At 41.5% G+C, this 13,923-nt stretch overlaps 1 protein-coding gene across 1 annotated transcript in view; it reads right to left on the bottom strand.

Moving 5' to 3' along the window:
• The window catches only part of KCNH5 (potassium voltage-gated channel subfamily H member 5), a 151,429-nt gene that overhangs the window by 79,508 nt on the left and 57,998 nt on the right, over positions 1-13,923 (bottom strand). Inside the window, exon 7 of the mRNA XM_058807226.1 lies at positions 12,877-13,306. Within this exon, the coding sequence (XP_058663209.1) occupies positions 12,877-13,306 (430 nt within the window). The remainder of the gene's footprint in view (positions 1-12,876; positions 13,307-13,923) is intronic.

The raw sequence follows: 13,923 nt of genomic DNA, 5'->3' as shown, positions 1-13,923 counted from the left end.
TTCTGAACTTTTTTCTTACATTATGGACTTGTCTTTTTTTTTCCCCCTTTCAAGATTGTGTTTGATTAACCAGAAAGTTACATTCCCTTTAGGTAAGCTGGATTATCAATTTCAGCAGGAAATGCTTGCATTAATGAAGCTCAGTAGTAACCTTCTTTATGCCTCCATCTCCCATTCAAAAATAAGGGAGTGGAAGCAGGCATCAGATTTTGTGCTTTGAAATGTTCCTGGATGAGGAGGAAGAAGGAGGAAAATGAAGCTTGTCTTTTCACCATATACAGGAATGATGGTGTTTTCCAATGTCTTTACCAATCCCATTCAAACATATAATGTAAAAAAAAAAATAATTTCCATACATGGGACCTCATTGAAATGGATGCTGAGGTTTTTACAACACACCTACATGGATTTTAGGTGTGAGCCTAAAAATGGGGCTTACCCCCCTAATTTCCTCTTGCCAGTACTTGAAAATTCACCAATAAACGTGAAATGTCAGAAATGTTCCTTCATTGGGGTTTGTGGCCAAAGAACACATAAAGGTAAATTCTCACTGAGCAACAATGAGGTCAGTGGGACTTAACAAAACACCTGAAGTTTAAAGCTCCTGGTTCAAGAAGCACTGAAGGACTGGGTAAAATGAATTTTAAAAATAGACAGGAATTCATCACACCTCATTCTGCCCTCCTAGCCTTTAACCTAACATCCTTTGATCACATATGAGGCAAGAGAGATGAGGCCTGAGGGATGCAGCACCCACTCACAGGGTGACAGTGTTTGCCTGGGTGACACTGATGCTGAGTTCAGGTTCTCCAACCTTGCCCATACAACGTCAGAATCACAATTTTTCTGTAGCTGCCACTATTACTGTTGGAATGTACAGGCAAAACCACAAATTTTGTAGGTCCACGGATATGACTGCTCCTCCCAGTGTTCCAAATACAGGAAAAAATCAATTTAAAGGGCTTTTACCTCAGAACTGACCATCTTCCACTGAGGAAGAACTGAAACATTTCTCTCAACACGATGCCACTGGTACAGAGCTGAGCTTTTCCTGCAGAGGAATGCAGCCTCCACTCCACCTCCCATTGTCACATCACCATGCAGAAACCAGCAGCAGATATTTATAAACCCTTTTCCATCAACTTCATCCTATTTAGATTCTGATTACACTTCACAATGGAGCTTTGATATGTGTTTTAATTTTCATGAGACACTTTGGAAGAAATTAAATATTCCGCTCTATTAGAAAATCTTTTATGTTGTTACACAACAAAAATGTGGACAAAGTAAGATAAAAGCTTACTAATCTCTCAAATTTTAAAAATATCTTTTTCTATCTGTTGGTCTTCTTTTTACCTACCTGCTTGGTTTCCTCTGGAAAAACAGAGAAATGGCTGAAAATAAAAAAATTGCTCCCAAATTTCTCTTTTTTTTTCTCAGTCTTCAAGGAAAATTTTACTTCCATCCTTCTACTATACTTCCAGCATGTTATACCAAAAGATGTAGCATTTAAAAAAAACAAACTAACAAACTTTAAAGAAATAAAGACAAGGGGAAAAAATGGGGGAAGACGAACAAAATGTCTTATATTTTTTTCTTTCTTTAGTGTAAATATTTATTAATGACAAAGTCACTATGAAAGCCCAGAGGCAAGAACTTTTAGCTCAGAATTATATTTCAGTTACAAAAAATTTTAAAGCCAAAAAAAGTCAGAATTCCTGTACTGGAATTAATTACTAGGGATGGTCAACCACCTAGAAAAAGTGAGCTTTGCCAGCTTGGCCTACAAACAGGGATTTGTAGCTGTGCCTCACTCTCCCTCCAGCATCAGAGATTTGTAGGCTTTGAGAGACCTCAAGGTAGTGCAATCCTGAGGGAGGAGCAAGGATTGCCTGTAGCAATGCTCATCAATGAACTGGAGTCTACCAAATCTGGTGCTGATTCTGCCCATGATTTGCAAAGCTTTTCCCAAGCTGTAAAATTTTTGGTGGATGGGTGTTGGAAATTCCTGTTTCCAACATCAGTCTTTCATTCCCTCCTAAGTGACCTGACTGCCCTCCAGGAAACACAGAAGATCAATATGTTTTTCCCTTTCAAGCACATTCTTTCCATGGTAGAAGTCAATCTTCATGCTCCCCTTAAGCTTCCATCAGCTTAAGCTAAAGTCAGTTCTTCCAACTGTTCCCCTGAGATCCTGTCTTGTAACACATTTTTATGATCTCCTCTCCCTCCAGCTGGTCTACAGCTCCCTTAAAGGGCTGTTTCCTTTCTAAAAAAGAAAGGAAAAAGGTGTCTACCCAGTCCTAGTCCCAGCAGAATAAATACCTTTTCGCCTTGTTTGTAGCACTGCTCCTGATAGTTTCCAGAGTGAAATTTACAGGTTTCACCCCACTGCTGTGTTGCTACATTCAGTCTGCAGTCACCTATCCCTTTTCTCCTCCAATATCCTCCAAAATCCTCTCCAGCCTCACAGCAGCAGACCCAGTTATTCCATAGACTGTGCTAGACTGTGCTTGTGCATTTGCTTTGCCCTCTTTGCACGTGGTGCACTGCATTTCCCTCTCTTGACATTCACCTCGCTGGTTTGGGGACGCCTTTCCAATTGATTGGGATGATTATGGATTCTGATGCTGTCATCTGAACTGCTTGCAACCCTTCCCAGAACTCTCCCAATGTGCTCTCTCTGTTCTGTCACTCATCTCTGCTAATGAAAGTGTTGAGCAGAATCACAGGCAGGGCAAAAATCTCGCTGGCAATTCCCTCCAAGTTTGACAGCAAAGCCCTTGATTATATTTTGAGAGAGATTGTTCAATCAGTTATCACCAACTTTGTTATGACTGTGTTGAGATCATCTTTCACACATTTGCTGTAAGGCCACTAAGTGAAAAACTGTCAGAAAGACTTCTAAAAAGTTCAGATATATTGTATCTGCTCAATTCCTTTTATTCTCTAGGCAGTTATCTTGTCAAAGAGAGAAATCAGATTAATTTGCCATGAACTCCTCTTGACAAATCCACGCTGGCTGCTGGCCAGTGGAAAAAAATTAGCCTTAATCATTCATGACCAAAATATTCCTGCTGAAACACAACTGGATTTGACTCAGCACTTGCAGGGATGCACAGCAGGTACCCAGGGGAGAGATGCCAGTTTGGATGCTCTCCTGTCCTTCCTCCAAAATGGAAGGGAAAGGAGTAAAGCTCTTTAAGGAGGAACCCACAGCCATACTAGAATATGCTTGTTTTTCCTGGTTCTACCAAAGTTCTTGCAGAAAAAGCCACAGGAAAGAAGAATGAGGATGAGATTTACATAGGCTGAGTACTCAGTGCTCAGAATGTTCAAGAGGAATATGACATTGCACCAGTTCAGACCTACAGAAAGAAAGCAACTAGAAACCAAGAACTGGTATCTGTCATCTTTCATCCAATTATCTGACATCCCCCAGTACCACCAAATGTGTTTCAGCACCACAGGCAGTACTGTGATAATGAAACCTCCCAGAAACTGGGGCTTTTTGTATATTTTACAGAAACAACACAAAATCCCCCAGCTCTGTCAGCATCTCTGGATGTGTGACAATGTCACACGGATTTTCAGTTCTGAAAGTCACCCTAACAAAATATAAGCATGGAAATCTATTGCTAGACATGAAAAATGGTATTTTAAGGCCTGATTCAGTGGTATGATTCAAATTTTCTGCAACAGGACACTTGTTAAAACTTGTCTCCTCACGGAACTGCCCATCCTAACTTCCACTTGAGTTGATAAAACACAGCAGTTATCTGCAAGCAAAACTGGGCCAATATTAATGAGATTCAAGAGAAAATACCTGTTTTTCAGGCAGGACCTACCTGTTCACTGGCCTGACTTACTTGGGTAACTCTCCCTTTTAAATGCCAGCCACACAGAGGTATTATCTCCTGGGTACACAAAATTAACCAAGGATCTCTGCAGACACAGACTCAGATCACTCACTTGGCTCTCTGAAACTTCTGAACAGGCAAACAAAAAGGGGCTGCCAAGCCCCTTCCATCCAAGCAGTGTGACACCCTGGGGGTTATCTTTTATCTCACATTTGTTTATCCCTCTAGCACAATATGCTATAAAACTGAGCTGTGTTGTGTTTTAGCCAGTCAGATATATTTGCTGATCTAGCTAGGCTAATTAAAACTTTCTGTTTCCTGAGAGATACAGTTGTTTTGAGTAATCCAGGGCTACTTGATAATCCCTCTGGGACTATCTCAGGTGATTGCTTGCACGCTGTGTGTGAGCATAAAGGTTCATTTCCAACATTTACGTATCATTTATTCAATAACAATTTTCAGTTGTTTTAAATAATATTGCTCAGTAGCATGAAATAACATTTCCCTCTTCATTGTTACCTCTCCCACTCACTGTCCTATCTCTCTTGATACCATAATTTCCTTTAAACACATCAAGCCAATGACAATAAAAGTAAACCTTATATAAACACATGCTAGCTATAACCTTGAGGAAAAAAAAAATCCCATAAAGCTTCCCAAGGAGGCTGTTTTACAGTTTTAAAGCTCTTTATATAAAGACACATGTTTTTGCTATAAACTAGAACCTGAATATCTAAAAATCTCCTGCTCTGACAGAATTACAGCAAAACAAAGCACATATGGCCCCAATCTGGTGGATACAACCAGATGATGGAGCCTGTCCTGAGAGGGGAAACAGAGCTGGGGAAGGGTCTGGGGCACAAATCTGATGAGGAGCAGCTGAGGGAGCTGGGGGTGTTTAGCCAGGAGAAAAGAAAGATGGGAGGAATCTCATTGCTCTCTACAAGTCCCTGAAAGGAGGGTGTAGCCAGAGGGTGGTGGCATCTTCTCCAGGTAGCAAGTGACAGGACAAGAGGAAACAGCCTCAAGTTGCACCAGGAGAGGTTTAGATTGGATATTAGGAACAGTTTCTTCACAGAAAGGGTGTCAAGCACCAGAACAGGCTGCCCAGGGCAGTGGTAGAGTCACCATCCCTAGAGATATTTAAAAGACATGTAGGTGTGTACTTGAGGACATGGTTTAGTGGTGGGCTTGGCAGCTTACCCCACAGTAATGGTTTGGCTCAATGACATTACAACTCTTTTGCAACTTAAACGATGATTTTACAATCTCACTCTTACACTCAAGTTCCATTAAAAAATGGATGGTGCTACATCTTTTACTCTCCAAGAGTAATTTGATTTTTTTTTACTGTAGGCTATTGAGATGTGATTATACTCTTAAGGCTTTTCCACGCAGCTGCTCAGAGAATATTGAGATTGCCAAGCTCAACTGCTGCACTGACACCAATAACCTGGCTCAAAATACTTCATCTGCCCCAGCTGTGAGACATAAGTAAGATTGGTAACCACTAAAAGACATCACAGAAAGACCCTGATATCCTTTCTTTGTAGAGCTAATAGCACTTGGGCTATGGTTCAGCAATCCAAAAGTGTCAAAATGCTTTTTCAATAGCACTCAAGAGGGGAAATTTTCCCTTGCAAGGCAACTTCTTGTAACTTTCTGTGCCACTTTCTTCTTTTTGCACTAATGGGTAAATGTGAATGTACAGTTTTACTCTCTCCTGATTTGGATGTTGAAGAACTTTCTCATTGCTTGAGGATTACATCTGTTTGTAGCAGAACAGGCTGCACAGTGAAATTGTGGATGTGACATTCCTGGAAGTGTTCAAGGCCAGGGATGGGACTCTGAGCAACCTGGTAGAAAGTGTCCCTGCCCATGCCAGGGGTTTGCACCCAGATGATCTTTAAGGTCCCTTCCAGCCCAAAATATTTTATTATTTTGTGGTTCTAAGAAAAAATTAAGAGGAAGAGACATTCCCCTCACTGGCCCCAATTTTAAGAAACTTTAGGAACAGCACAAAAATGGCACCAGTCCTCTGCTGCTGAAGAGGTCAAATCCTTCTGCTGTGCCTTGATGCAGAACCACATCTCTCCCACATCCCCGACCTCTGGAAAAGGAAGGAAAAGAAGGAAAGAAAGCAAGAGAAACTGTCCTTCCACAGAACTGGCTCTTGTAGGACACCCTTAGGGGCAGACCTGGATTTCAACCAGAGCTAAACACTCCAGCCTATGAATTCCTACAGGTGTAAAACCTTCTCATATTACTATCTGTTGCTAGGAAAAATACAATTCAATCTATGTTGCTGGCAGTGATTTTTGCTGGAAGGTGCTATCTTACACACTTTCCCCAGGATCAAAAATTAAATCCTATGGGCTCTTGGGATTGCTTGTCTGGGAGGCTGCTAGACAAGCACTTCCCTGCAATGATACACTGTTGTGGCAGCGCGTGGGCTCAGCCACTGCTTAAAAAATTTGCTGGATAAACTTCCATGATTCATCCAAACAGCATTCAAGTGGCTAACTACCAAATATTGGCAGGGAGCTGCTGAACGCTGCTGGAACAAGGAGAGAAGGCACTCAAATCATGAATTTGGTTTGACACATCAATGGAGGCTTGACTGACAGCCCCTGGCACCCCAAATCACAGCTCTGAACGAGCTGAGCAGCAGCAAAGGGGGTGCCATGAGCAGTCAGAAGCCTCTCAGTGCTGTTTGCCAAATACAGGAGAGTTTAGGGCCAGAGGTGGCTCAGATGAGAGCATCTGACCAGTTTTAAAAAGGAAAGAGCAAGTCACAGAATCACAGAATAATGAGGTTGGAAGAGACCTCTAAGATCATCGAGTCCAACTATGCCCTAACACCTCGACTAGACTCCAGCACCAAGTGCCATGTCCAGTCTTTTTTTAAACACATCCAGAGATGGTGATTCTACCACCTCCCTGGGAAGAGCATTCCAGTACTTTATTATTCTTCAGCGAAAAATTTTTTTCTTAATATCCAACCTATACCTTCCCTGATATAGCTTGAGACTGTGTCCTCTATTCTCTCTGTTTAATAAAATTAGAAGGAGGGCAGGATATCTATGTATTTAATAGAGATAGCTAAGATATCAATGATATCTATATTTATGTGTCTAGCAGACACCTTCTGGTGAAACATGTCCCAGCCCATGGCAGTGAGGTTGGTGATGAATGATCTTTAAGGTCCTTTCCAACCCAAAGCATTCTGTGATTCTGGGATGTCAAGAGGAACCCATCCACACTCTCCACTCTGGGTCCAAGTGACAGCAATTATATCTGTCTCCTTTTCAAAGTTGAAAATCATGAACCTGGGTATTTTAAGGGGAAAACAAGAAGTTAGCATTTTGAGACATTAAACTAGAAACTCCTGGAAAGAGAAATTTAGAAATTACTCCCATTTTCCAGAGGAGGTTTCCTGTACAATCACTACAACAAATTCTTCTGCTCATATGCAAAACCAATGTGCAAAACCAGGCCTGTTTTCACCATAATTAAAAACCAGTCACTGAAAAATATCATCTCTCCCACAACATCTCCCCATAAAACTGGAGTAAATAGAAGCCAAAGTAATTATGTATATGGATAAAAGTATTTCCCTAAAGGAAGAACAACAAAGCACCCTTTGCTCAGCAGTTCTGGGTATCAATGGATAACTAAGAGGTTCTTCTGAGTTTTTCACAGCCTGAGAAACAGTGAATTATTCAATGTTCACTGACACTCCTGCCTTCAGTATCTCATTCTGTCCTTCCCTTGCTGCACAGATCATCCGAGCATTTCAGTGACCAGTGGAATAAACTGGATTTCTCCAACTGCCTGGAAGTACATGCCAGCTCCACACAGCTGGACAAATAAACGCCTGTAATTGCTGTTTTTATGGGGCCAGACTGATGCTGCAATCTGCTCTGTGCCACACAGAGCCATTTCACTGGTGCACATGGACAGGGCCAAAGCCATTACTCCAGATTACAGCAGCAGCACGAAATGTGTCAGAGACCCTCTGAGCCCCAGGCTGGGTGCTGTGCTTCAACTTAGCAGGTAGCTAAAACTCCCCCAGCCACCTGCTCACTCCCTCTCCCCCACTGGAATAGGGGAAAGAATCAGAAAAAAAGGCAAAACTCATGAGCTGAGATGAGCACAGCTTCACAGGACAGAAAAGGAAGTGGGAAAAATAATAATAATGATAAAATAGAAAAAAAAAGTGATGCACAATGCTATTACTCACTGCCTGCTGACCAGTCACCCTCTAGCTCCCCCAGTTTTATTGTTTAACATGATGCCATATGGTGTGCAATGTCCCTTTGGCCAGTTTGGGTCACTGTCCCAGCTGTGTCCCCTGATGGCTCCTGTGCCCCCCAGACTCCTCGCTGGCAGGGAATGAGGAGCTGAAAAGTCCTTGACTTCATGCAAACACTGCCCAGCAACAGCTGAAACCTCAGTGTTCTATCAACATCATTCCCTTTCTAAATCCAACACACAGCACTGTACCAGCTACTGGGAAGAAAATTAACTCTATCCCTGCCCAAAAAATGACTTTGGGAAGCTGCTTGCTGGCGTCACTGTGAAAGTACAGAAAGGAAGAAAGCATATGACAGTACTCTTGTTGTTTGAACATTCACACTTGTTCCTTCAAAAAACCCCATCTCTCCTGAACTTTTCAAGCTATTTCACCAACCACACTGCCACCTTCCCCAAAATGCTTTCTCCCTTATATTTTCTGCTTGCTAAAGGCCTGGCTGGGCTGAGTTGCAAGACAATGATAGTGGTGTATGCACTAAAGTTCTTTCTGTTCTCTTTCTTTATACGATTTGGGGGTTTTTTGGTACTTGGTGGAGTTTTTTTTATTTTTTGGGGGGTTTTCTTTTGGTTGTTATTGTTGGTTTTTTGGGGTTTTTTGGGTTTTTTTTTTGTGAAAGACACAAACCCAGTCAGTTTTACCTCTGCATCTATGGCTGTGCTGCAGGAGCCTTAGAGCTGCTTGTGGACAGAAGTAGAGCAACACGCAGCAGCACAGGCTGAGATTTTGTTTGGAAGCTCTGAGCTGACAGAAGATAATGGGGGGTTCACAACAAAGGCCCTTCCTGAATGATAAATGATTCCTGGTGCATTCGAAGGATCTGACAGACCTACCTATTTGTTCTGCTCTGCACAGAGAGGGGATGAAATGACCCAGATCAACACAAAAGGCACTACAAAAATCAGATTTTCAATGCATATTCAGCAACTCTAGGCAGCAAACACACAATAGGTATTTAAACAATACTCCTTGTAAAAACCTTGCTCCCTTGTCATAGGATGCTTTGTTGGCTATTTTTAGCTTTTCAAGTGTCAAGAAGCAACGGAAAAAAATACTGCTGAACAGCACTGGACACCATGATAAAACAAGTGAGGCAAAAACAAATCTGAAGCAAGCTCCACAAGATGAAGTTAAGTTATTCAAAGCTCTCTTTCCTGCAAGACAGGTGATGTATTTCAGCTTGAATATCCCACTCGATCTGTCCTCAGTGAACAAGCAGGTGACAAGCTGCCAATCCAGCTGAAAGCTCCCCATCCATCAGGGCTTCCCCCGCCCCTGCCCCACACCAAGCAGTGCTTCATCAGCACCTACAGAATCTGAATCTGCCTATTTTTAACAAGAACACCATCCTGCAATCCTGCCCACCCAGAAGGATCTGCAAATCTCTCCAAATACTCCTCCCAGGTCCTGATAACTTTGCCAGCATGAATAGGAAACTTGGGGCTTTTCAGAACAAGCTGCAGCTCGCTGACAAGGCTGGCAAGATTTCCTTTCCTATCTGCAGTTTGCATGAGTAGGCAGCTGGGATTGTGATGAATTACTATCTCTGATTCCAGTGCTAAGTTTAAAACATTTATTTGGCATAGCGTGTTAGAAAAAATCCCACTGCCAATATCAGCTATTGGTATTAGCAAACTTCTTCAGGAGAACTACCAAAGGTATTTCACAAACTCTCCCTGCTTGTAACAGGAGCGTGTTTGTGGACCAGACATATTTATTGACTGAACTGTAATTGAATTTTACTGAATGTTTATCTCAAAACACTGTTTCAAAAGAGAAACTAAATCATCTTGGTTTGAAAATAACTCAGTTCTTAGTTACACCTTTTCATGAGGCCAAATCCTTCTCCTGAGCTCAGCGGACACTCTGAATGCCTGGGAAATTGCATTTTCCCTTGACTATTTGTTGTGCCTCCCTGTTTTATTTTGGAGCTCAGAGTGCCAGGCTTTCAGCAGCTGGCTCTGAAAAGCATGTCTATACAATCCTGCAGGTCTGATCTCTCTGCACAAATATTGCAAATATTAAGCTCATGACCAGTGGAATATTAACCTGTTCCAAAGCTGGTTTATTTTCTAACCAGTGGAAAAAGATCAATCAAGGTTTGGATTTCAGTCAGGAGCACTCATTACATTGATGTGCATGGATTAGGAATCTTCAAATCTGCACTGATTTTGTTGCAGAAGATTCACTATTTGATGATAATTTAGCACTTTTACTTGTAAATTTTACTTGAAAATAAACCAAAAAGATTTCTCCTGTCTGTAGCTTTCCTGCCTGCCACAGTGCTCTTCACTCCACAAGGGAAGGAACGTTTATTTTGGTGTTATTATTTTGATGCAATAAGCAACTCAGTAGTCCTTTTGCCACACTTCTTAAATTTTAGATTCTACTTTTGACTTTGTCTAAAAGCCTATAATCCTACACACAATTTCCCAACTGCTAAATTCACAGTTGCCACTTACAAATTTGATGTGCACATTTAGTAATTTTGTAGGTAACACTTATGGAAATTGTTAGCCAGTGCCACATACACAGGCTGCTGTCAGTGCCAACTTTGATCCTGCTACTTTGTATTCCCCATTTTAATATGAGTTTCAGAGATGAAAAAGCAAGGAAGCAATCCACCTGGAACACACATAAAGCAGGTTACAATCTCCCCTTCCTTTTCACCTGCTGAGGCCATGCATGTACTTTGTTCTTGTTGTTATCATCATAAATCATAGTAGTGGCATTCATCATGTTTTTATGGGTCTCATCACACCCTAAGTCATTTAGCACTTAGCTTTTTCTGTCCAATCCCCCTTAACAGGACAGCAGCAAAAACAAAACAAAACAAAACAAAACAAAACAACCAACAAAAAAAACCCCACAACCAACAAAACAAACAAACAAAAAAACCAAAACCCAAAACAAAACAAGGGAAGCAAGTATTATAATGTATAAAAATGTTCCACATCCACTTTATTCTCCAAGTCCCCAGATTCTGTAAATACCACAAATCAGTGTCAACAAACAGCACATCAGCTCCTATGGGCTTTTGATGACCTATCTGCAATAGCTCACTAGTGCTCTGGCTTGGGGATTTGCTTTTTATGGACTTGGAAATGTTTTACAACACATCAACCCATCATGCAGAAATTTAATTGCACCACACTGCAAGGGTCCTAAAATTGCAACCTCTCTTTTTAAAAAGCATTTTAAAATCTCCAAACAAATGTCTTTAATCTTCTAAAGATCTAGAAAGACTGTGGCAAGAAAACTTCCTTTTTATAGTTCAGTATTTCTCAGAGATGAGCTCAAAGTGTTAGCTGAGATAATTATCAGAGAGATTATGCAGATCTTATTATCAAAAGGTTTTGTTTGCTCTCTTGTTACATAATTGCTTAGTGTTTGCATGGTGCTCAGGAAATAGAAAGCACCAGAGAAATACCATGAGTTATTGATTTAATAGAAAATAATTCTCCCAATAGCATTAACATTTTAAGTTGTCTCTGCTATATTTTGAAGATTTCTGGTTATCTGTTGAGCCCCTCAGTGATGTAACCTTGGCAGTGATGTAACCATGAAATGAGAGTTGTGCCTTACCACTCCTGATTTTGGACTATTTCAGCAGAGCTGTGAAACAGCAGGAAGCAGAAAAAAGGTGCAATCTATTGTCTCATCATTTCCTTCCCTCCCAGCTTTGCTGGTGACAAAGGCCACCACATTCACAAGATAAAATCAGGATTTATATCTCAAAGCAGTGTCATAAAGTAAACAATCAATTTATGGAATCACTAAATGTTTCAAGAATTGGATAAAACCACATCAAACAATTCCAGCCTTGTGTAAGTTTATAAGCAAAAGTCAGACTACCTGAATTCAAGTACACTTTGTAACTTTTAACCAAATTCTAGCAAAGCCCTTACAAACATGATAAAAGCCATCTTTAAAGTGCAAAGATGAATCTCCAAGTATAAACTTGCCACTGGGCACACTTACGTACTTATGTACCCAGACTACGTAGCCTTGCCAGCAATTTAAAAGGTACAGCAACTACATAATCTCAATACTTGCTTTCAAGAATTCCAAGTTCATTTCATTATTATTTACAGGTAATACAGGTTTTTTAGGATGTTAAGAAAGCTTAAAGCAAGTGCACTATATAAGAATCACACAGAATCGCAGAATAATGAGGTTGGAAGAGACCTCTAAGATCATCAAGTCCAACCTATGCCCTAACACCTCAACCAGACTATATAACCAAGTGCCATGTCCAGCCTTTTTTTAAACACATCCGGAGATGGTGATTCTCCCACCTCCCTGGGAAGAGCATTCCAGTACTTTATTATTCTTTTGGTGAATTTTTTTTTCCTAGTATCCAACCTCCATCTTCCCTGACGTAGCTTGAGGCTGTGTCCTCTACAAGCATGGTACCGGCCACAGAACACAAGAAACCTCTAAGGTCATCAAGTCCAACCTATGCCCTAACACCTCAACCAGACTATATAACCAAGTGCCATGTCCAGCCTTTTTTTAAACACATCCGGAGATGGTGATTCTACCATCTACCTGGGAAGAGCATTCCAGTACTTCATTATTCTTTTGGTGAAAATTTTCTTTCTAATATCCAGCCTATACCATCCCTGATGTAGCTTGAGGCTGTGTCCTCTACAAGCATGGTACCGGCCACAGAACACAAGAAAATCAGATTTTACTTACAGCCAACCATCATCATGGCCACCGAAAAAATCTTCTCCCCATCCGTGGTGGGTGCAATGTTCCCAAATCCTATGGTTGTAAGGCTTGTCATGGTAAAGTAGAGGGAGGATATGTACAAGGAGTCTTTGCTGGGCCCTCCCTCCCACTGGCCCGAGCCCGTGGTGTTGTAGCGATATGGGGTCCCGATGCTCAGGGCCAGCTGGTAGAGCCAGCTGTCTGTTTTGATGGTGTTGGTCAGTTCATCGATCACCTCATAGTCCCCAATGCTGTACCAAATGCAGGCCAGCCAGTGGGCCACCAGCCCAAAGACACACACCAGGAGCACCAGCACAGCAGCACCATATTCCAGGTAATGGTCCAGCTTCCTGGCCACCCGGCCCAGCCGCAGAAGGCGCACCACTTTTAAGGAGCTGAAGAGGCTACTGATTCCCTGGAAAGGAATAAAAAGCATTATTTGAGCTGAAATACCCTGCTGGTTTAGCACAGAAGGCTATACAGCAATTCCTGCATCTGCTTAAAATCTTTATATGTAATTTTTCAGGCCTCGGATAACAGAATACAAGATCAAACCCTCCTGTCCCTCCAGTGCTTTTGTCCTCGTCAGGCTAAATTGAGTTTGGCACTCACTAGGTGGATAAATTACTTTGTTCAAACTCGGTCTTTCAAAGCAACAGAAGGGTTCTGTAGAATCCAAAGTGGAAACAGCAAGTTTATTACAAAAGGAGTGGTTCAATGCTTCACCAGTTTGAAGTAAATTGGAGACTCTTTTGAGCCCAAGAAGATAAAAGGAAGTGGAAGAGGAGTCACAGATGGAACTATACCAACCCTGTGGAGCCTTCCTGAAGTTTCTCAGAGAACAGCCTTCTATTAAATCCAAGCAGAGGATTTTTATTCTGGCCAAAACGAGGGCCCACCTACTTTAAGAACCCTCAACATTAGGAGATGCTTAAGAGAGACATCAGAATGTAATCACAGAGGGAAACTCAGAGAAATCTGCCTATTGCTACTCTCATCCACCAAACAGGAGCTGAGTAACTTCCTCCGGTA

This window comes from Ammospiza caudacuta, chromosome 6, assembly GCF_027887145.1.
Source record: "Ammospiza caudacuta isolate bAmmCau1 chromosome 6, bAmmCau1.pri, whole genome shotgun sequence".
NCBI classification, from domain to species: Eukaryota; Metazoa; Chordata; class Aves; order Passeriformes; family Passerellidae; genus Ammospiza; species Ammospiza caudacuta.
Note: the sequence above shows the minus strand (reverse complement) of the source record. Positions and strands in the feature narration are given on the sequence as shown.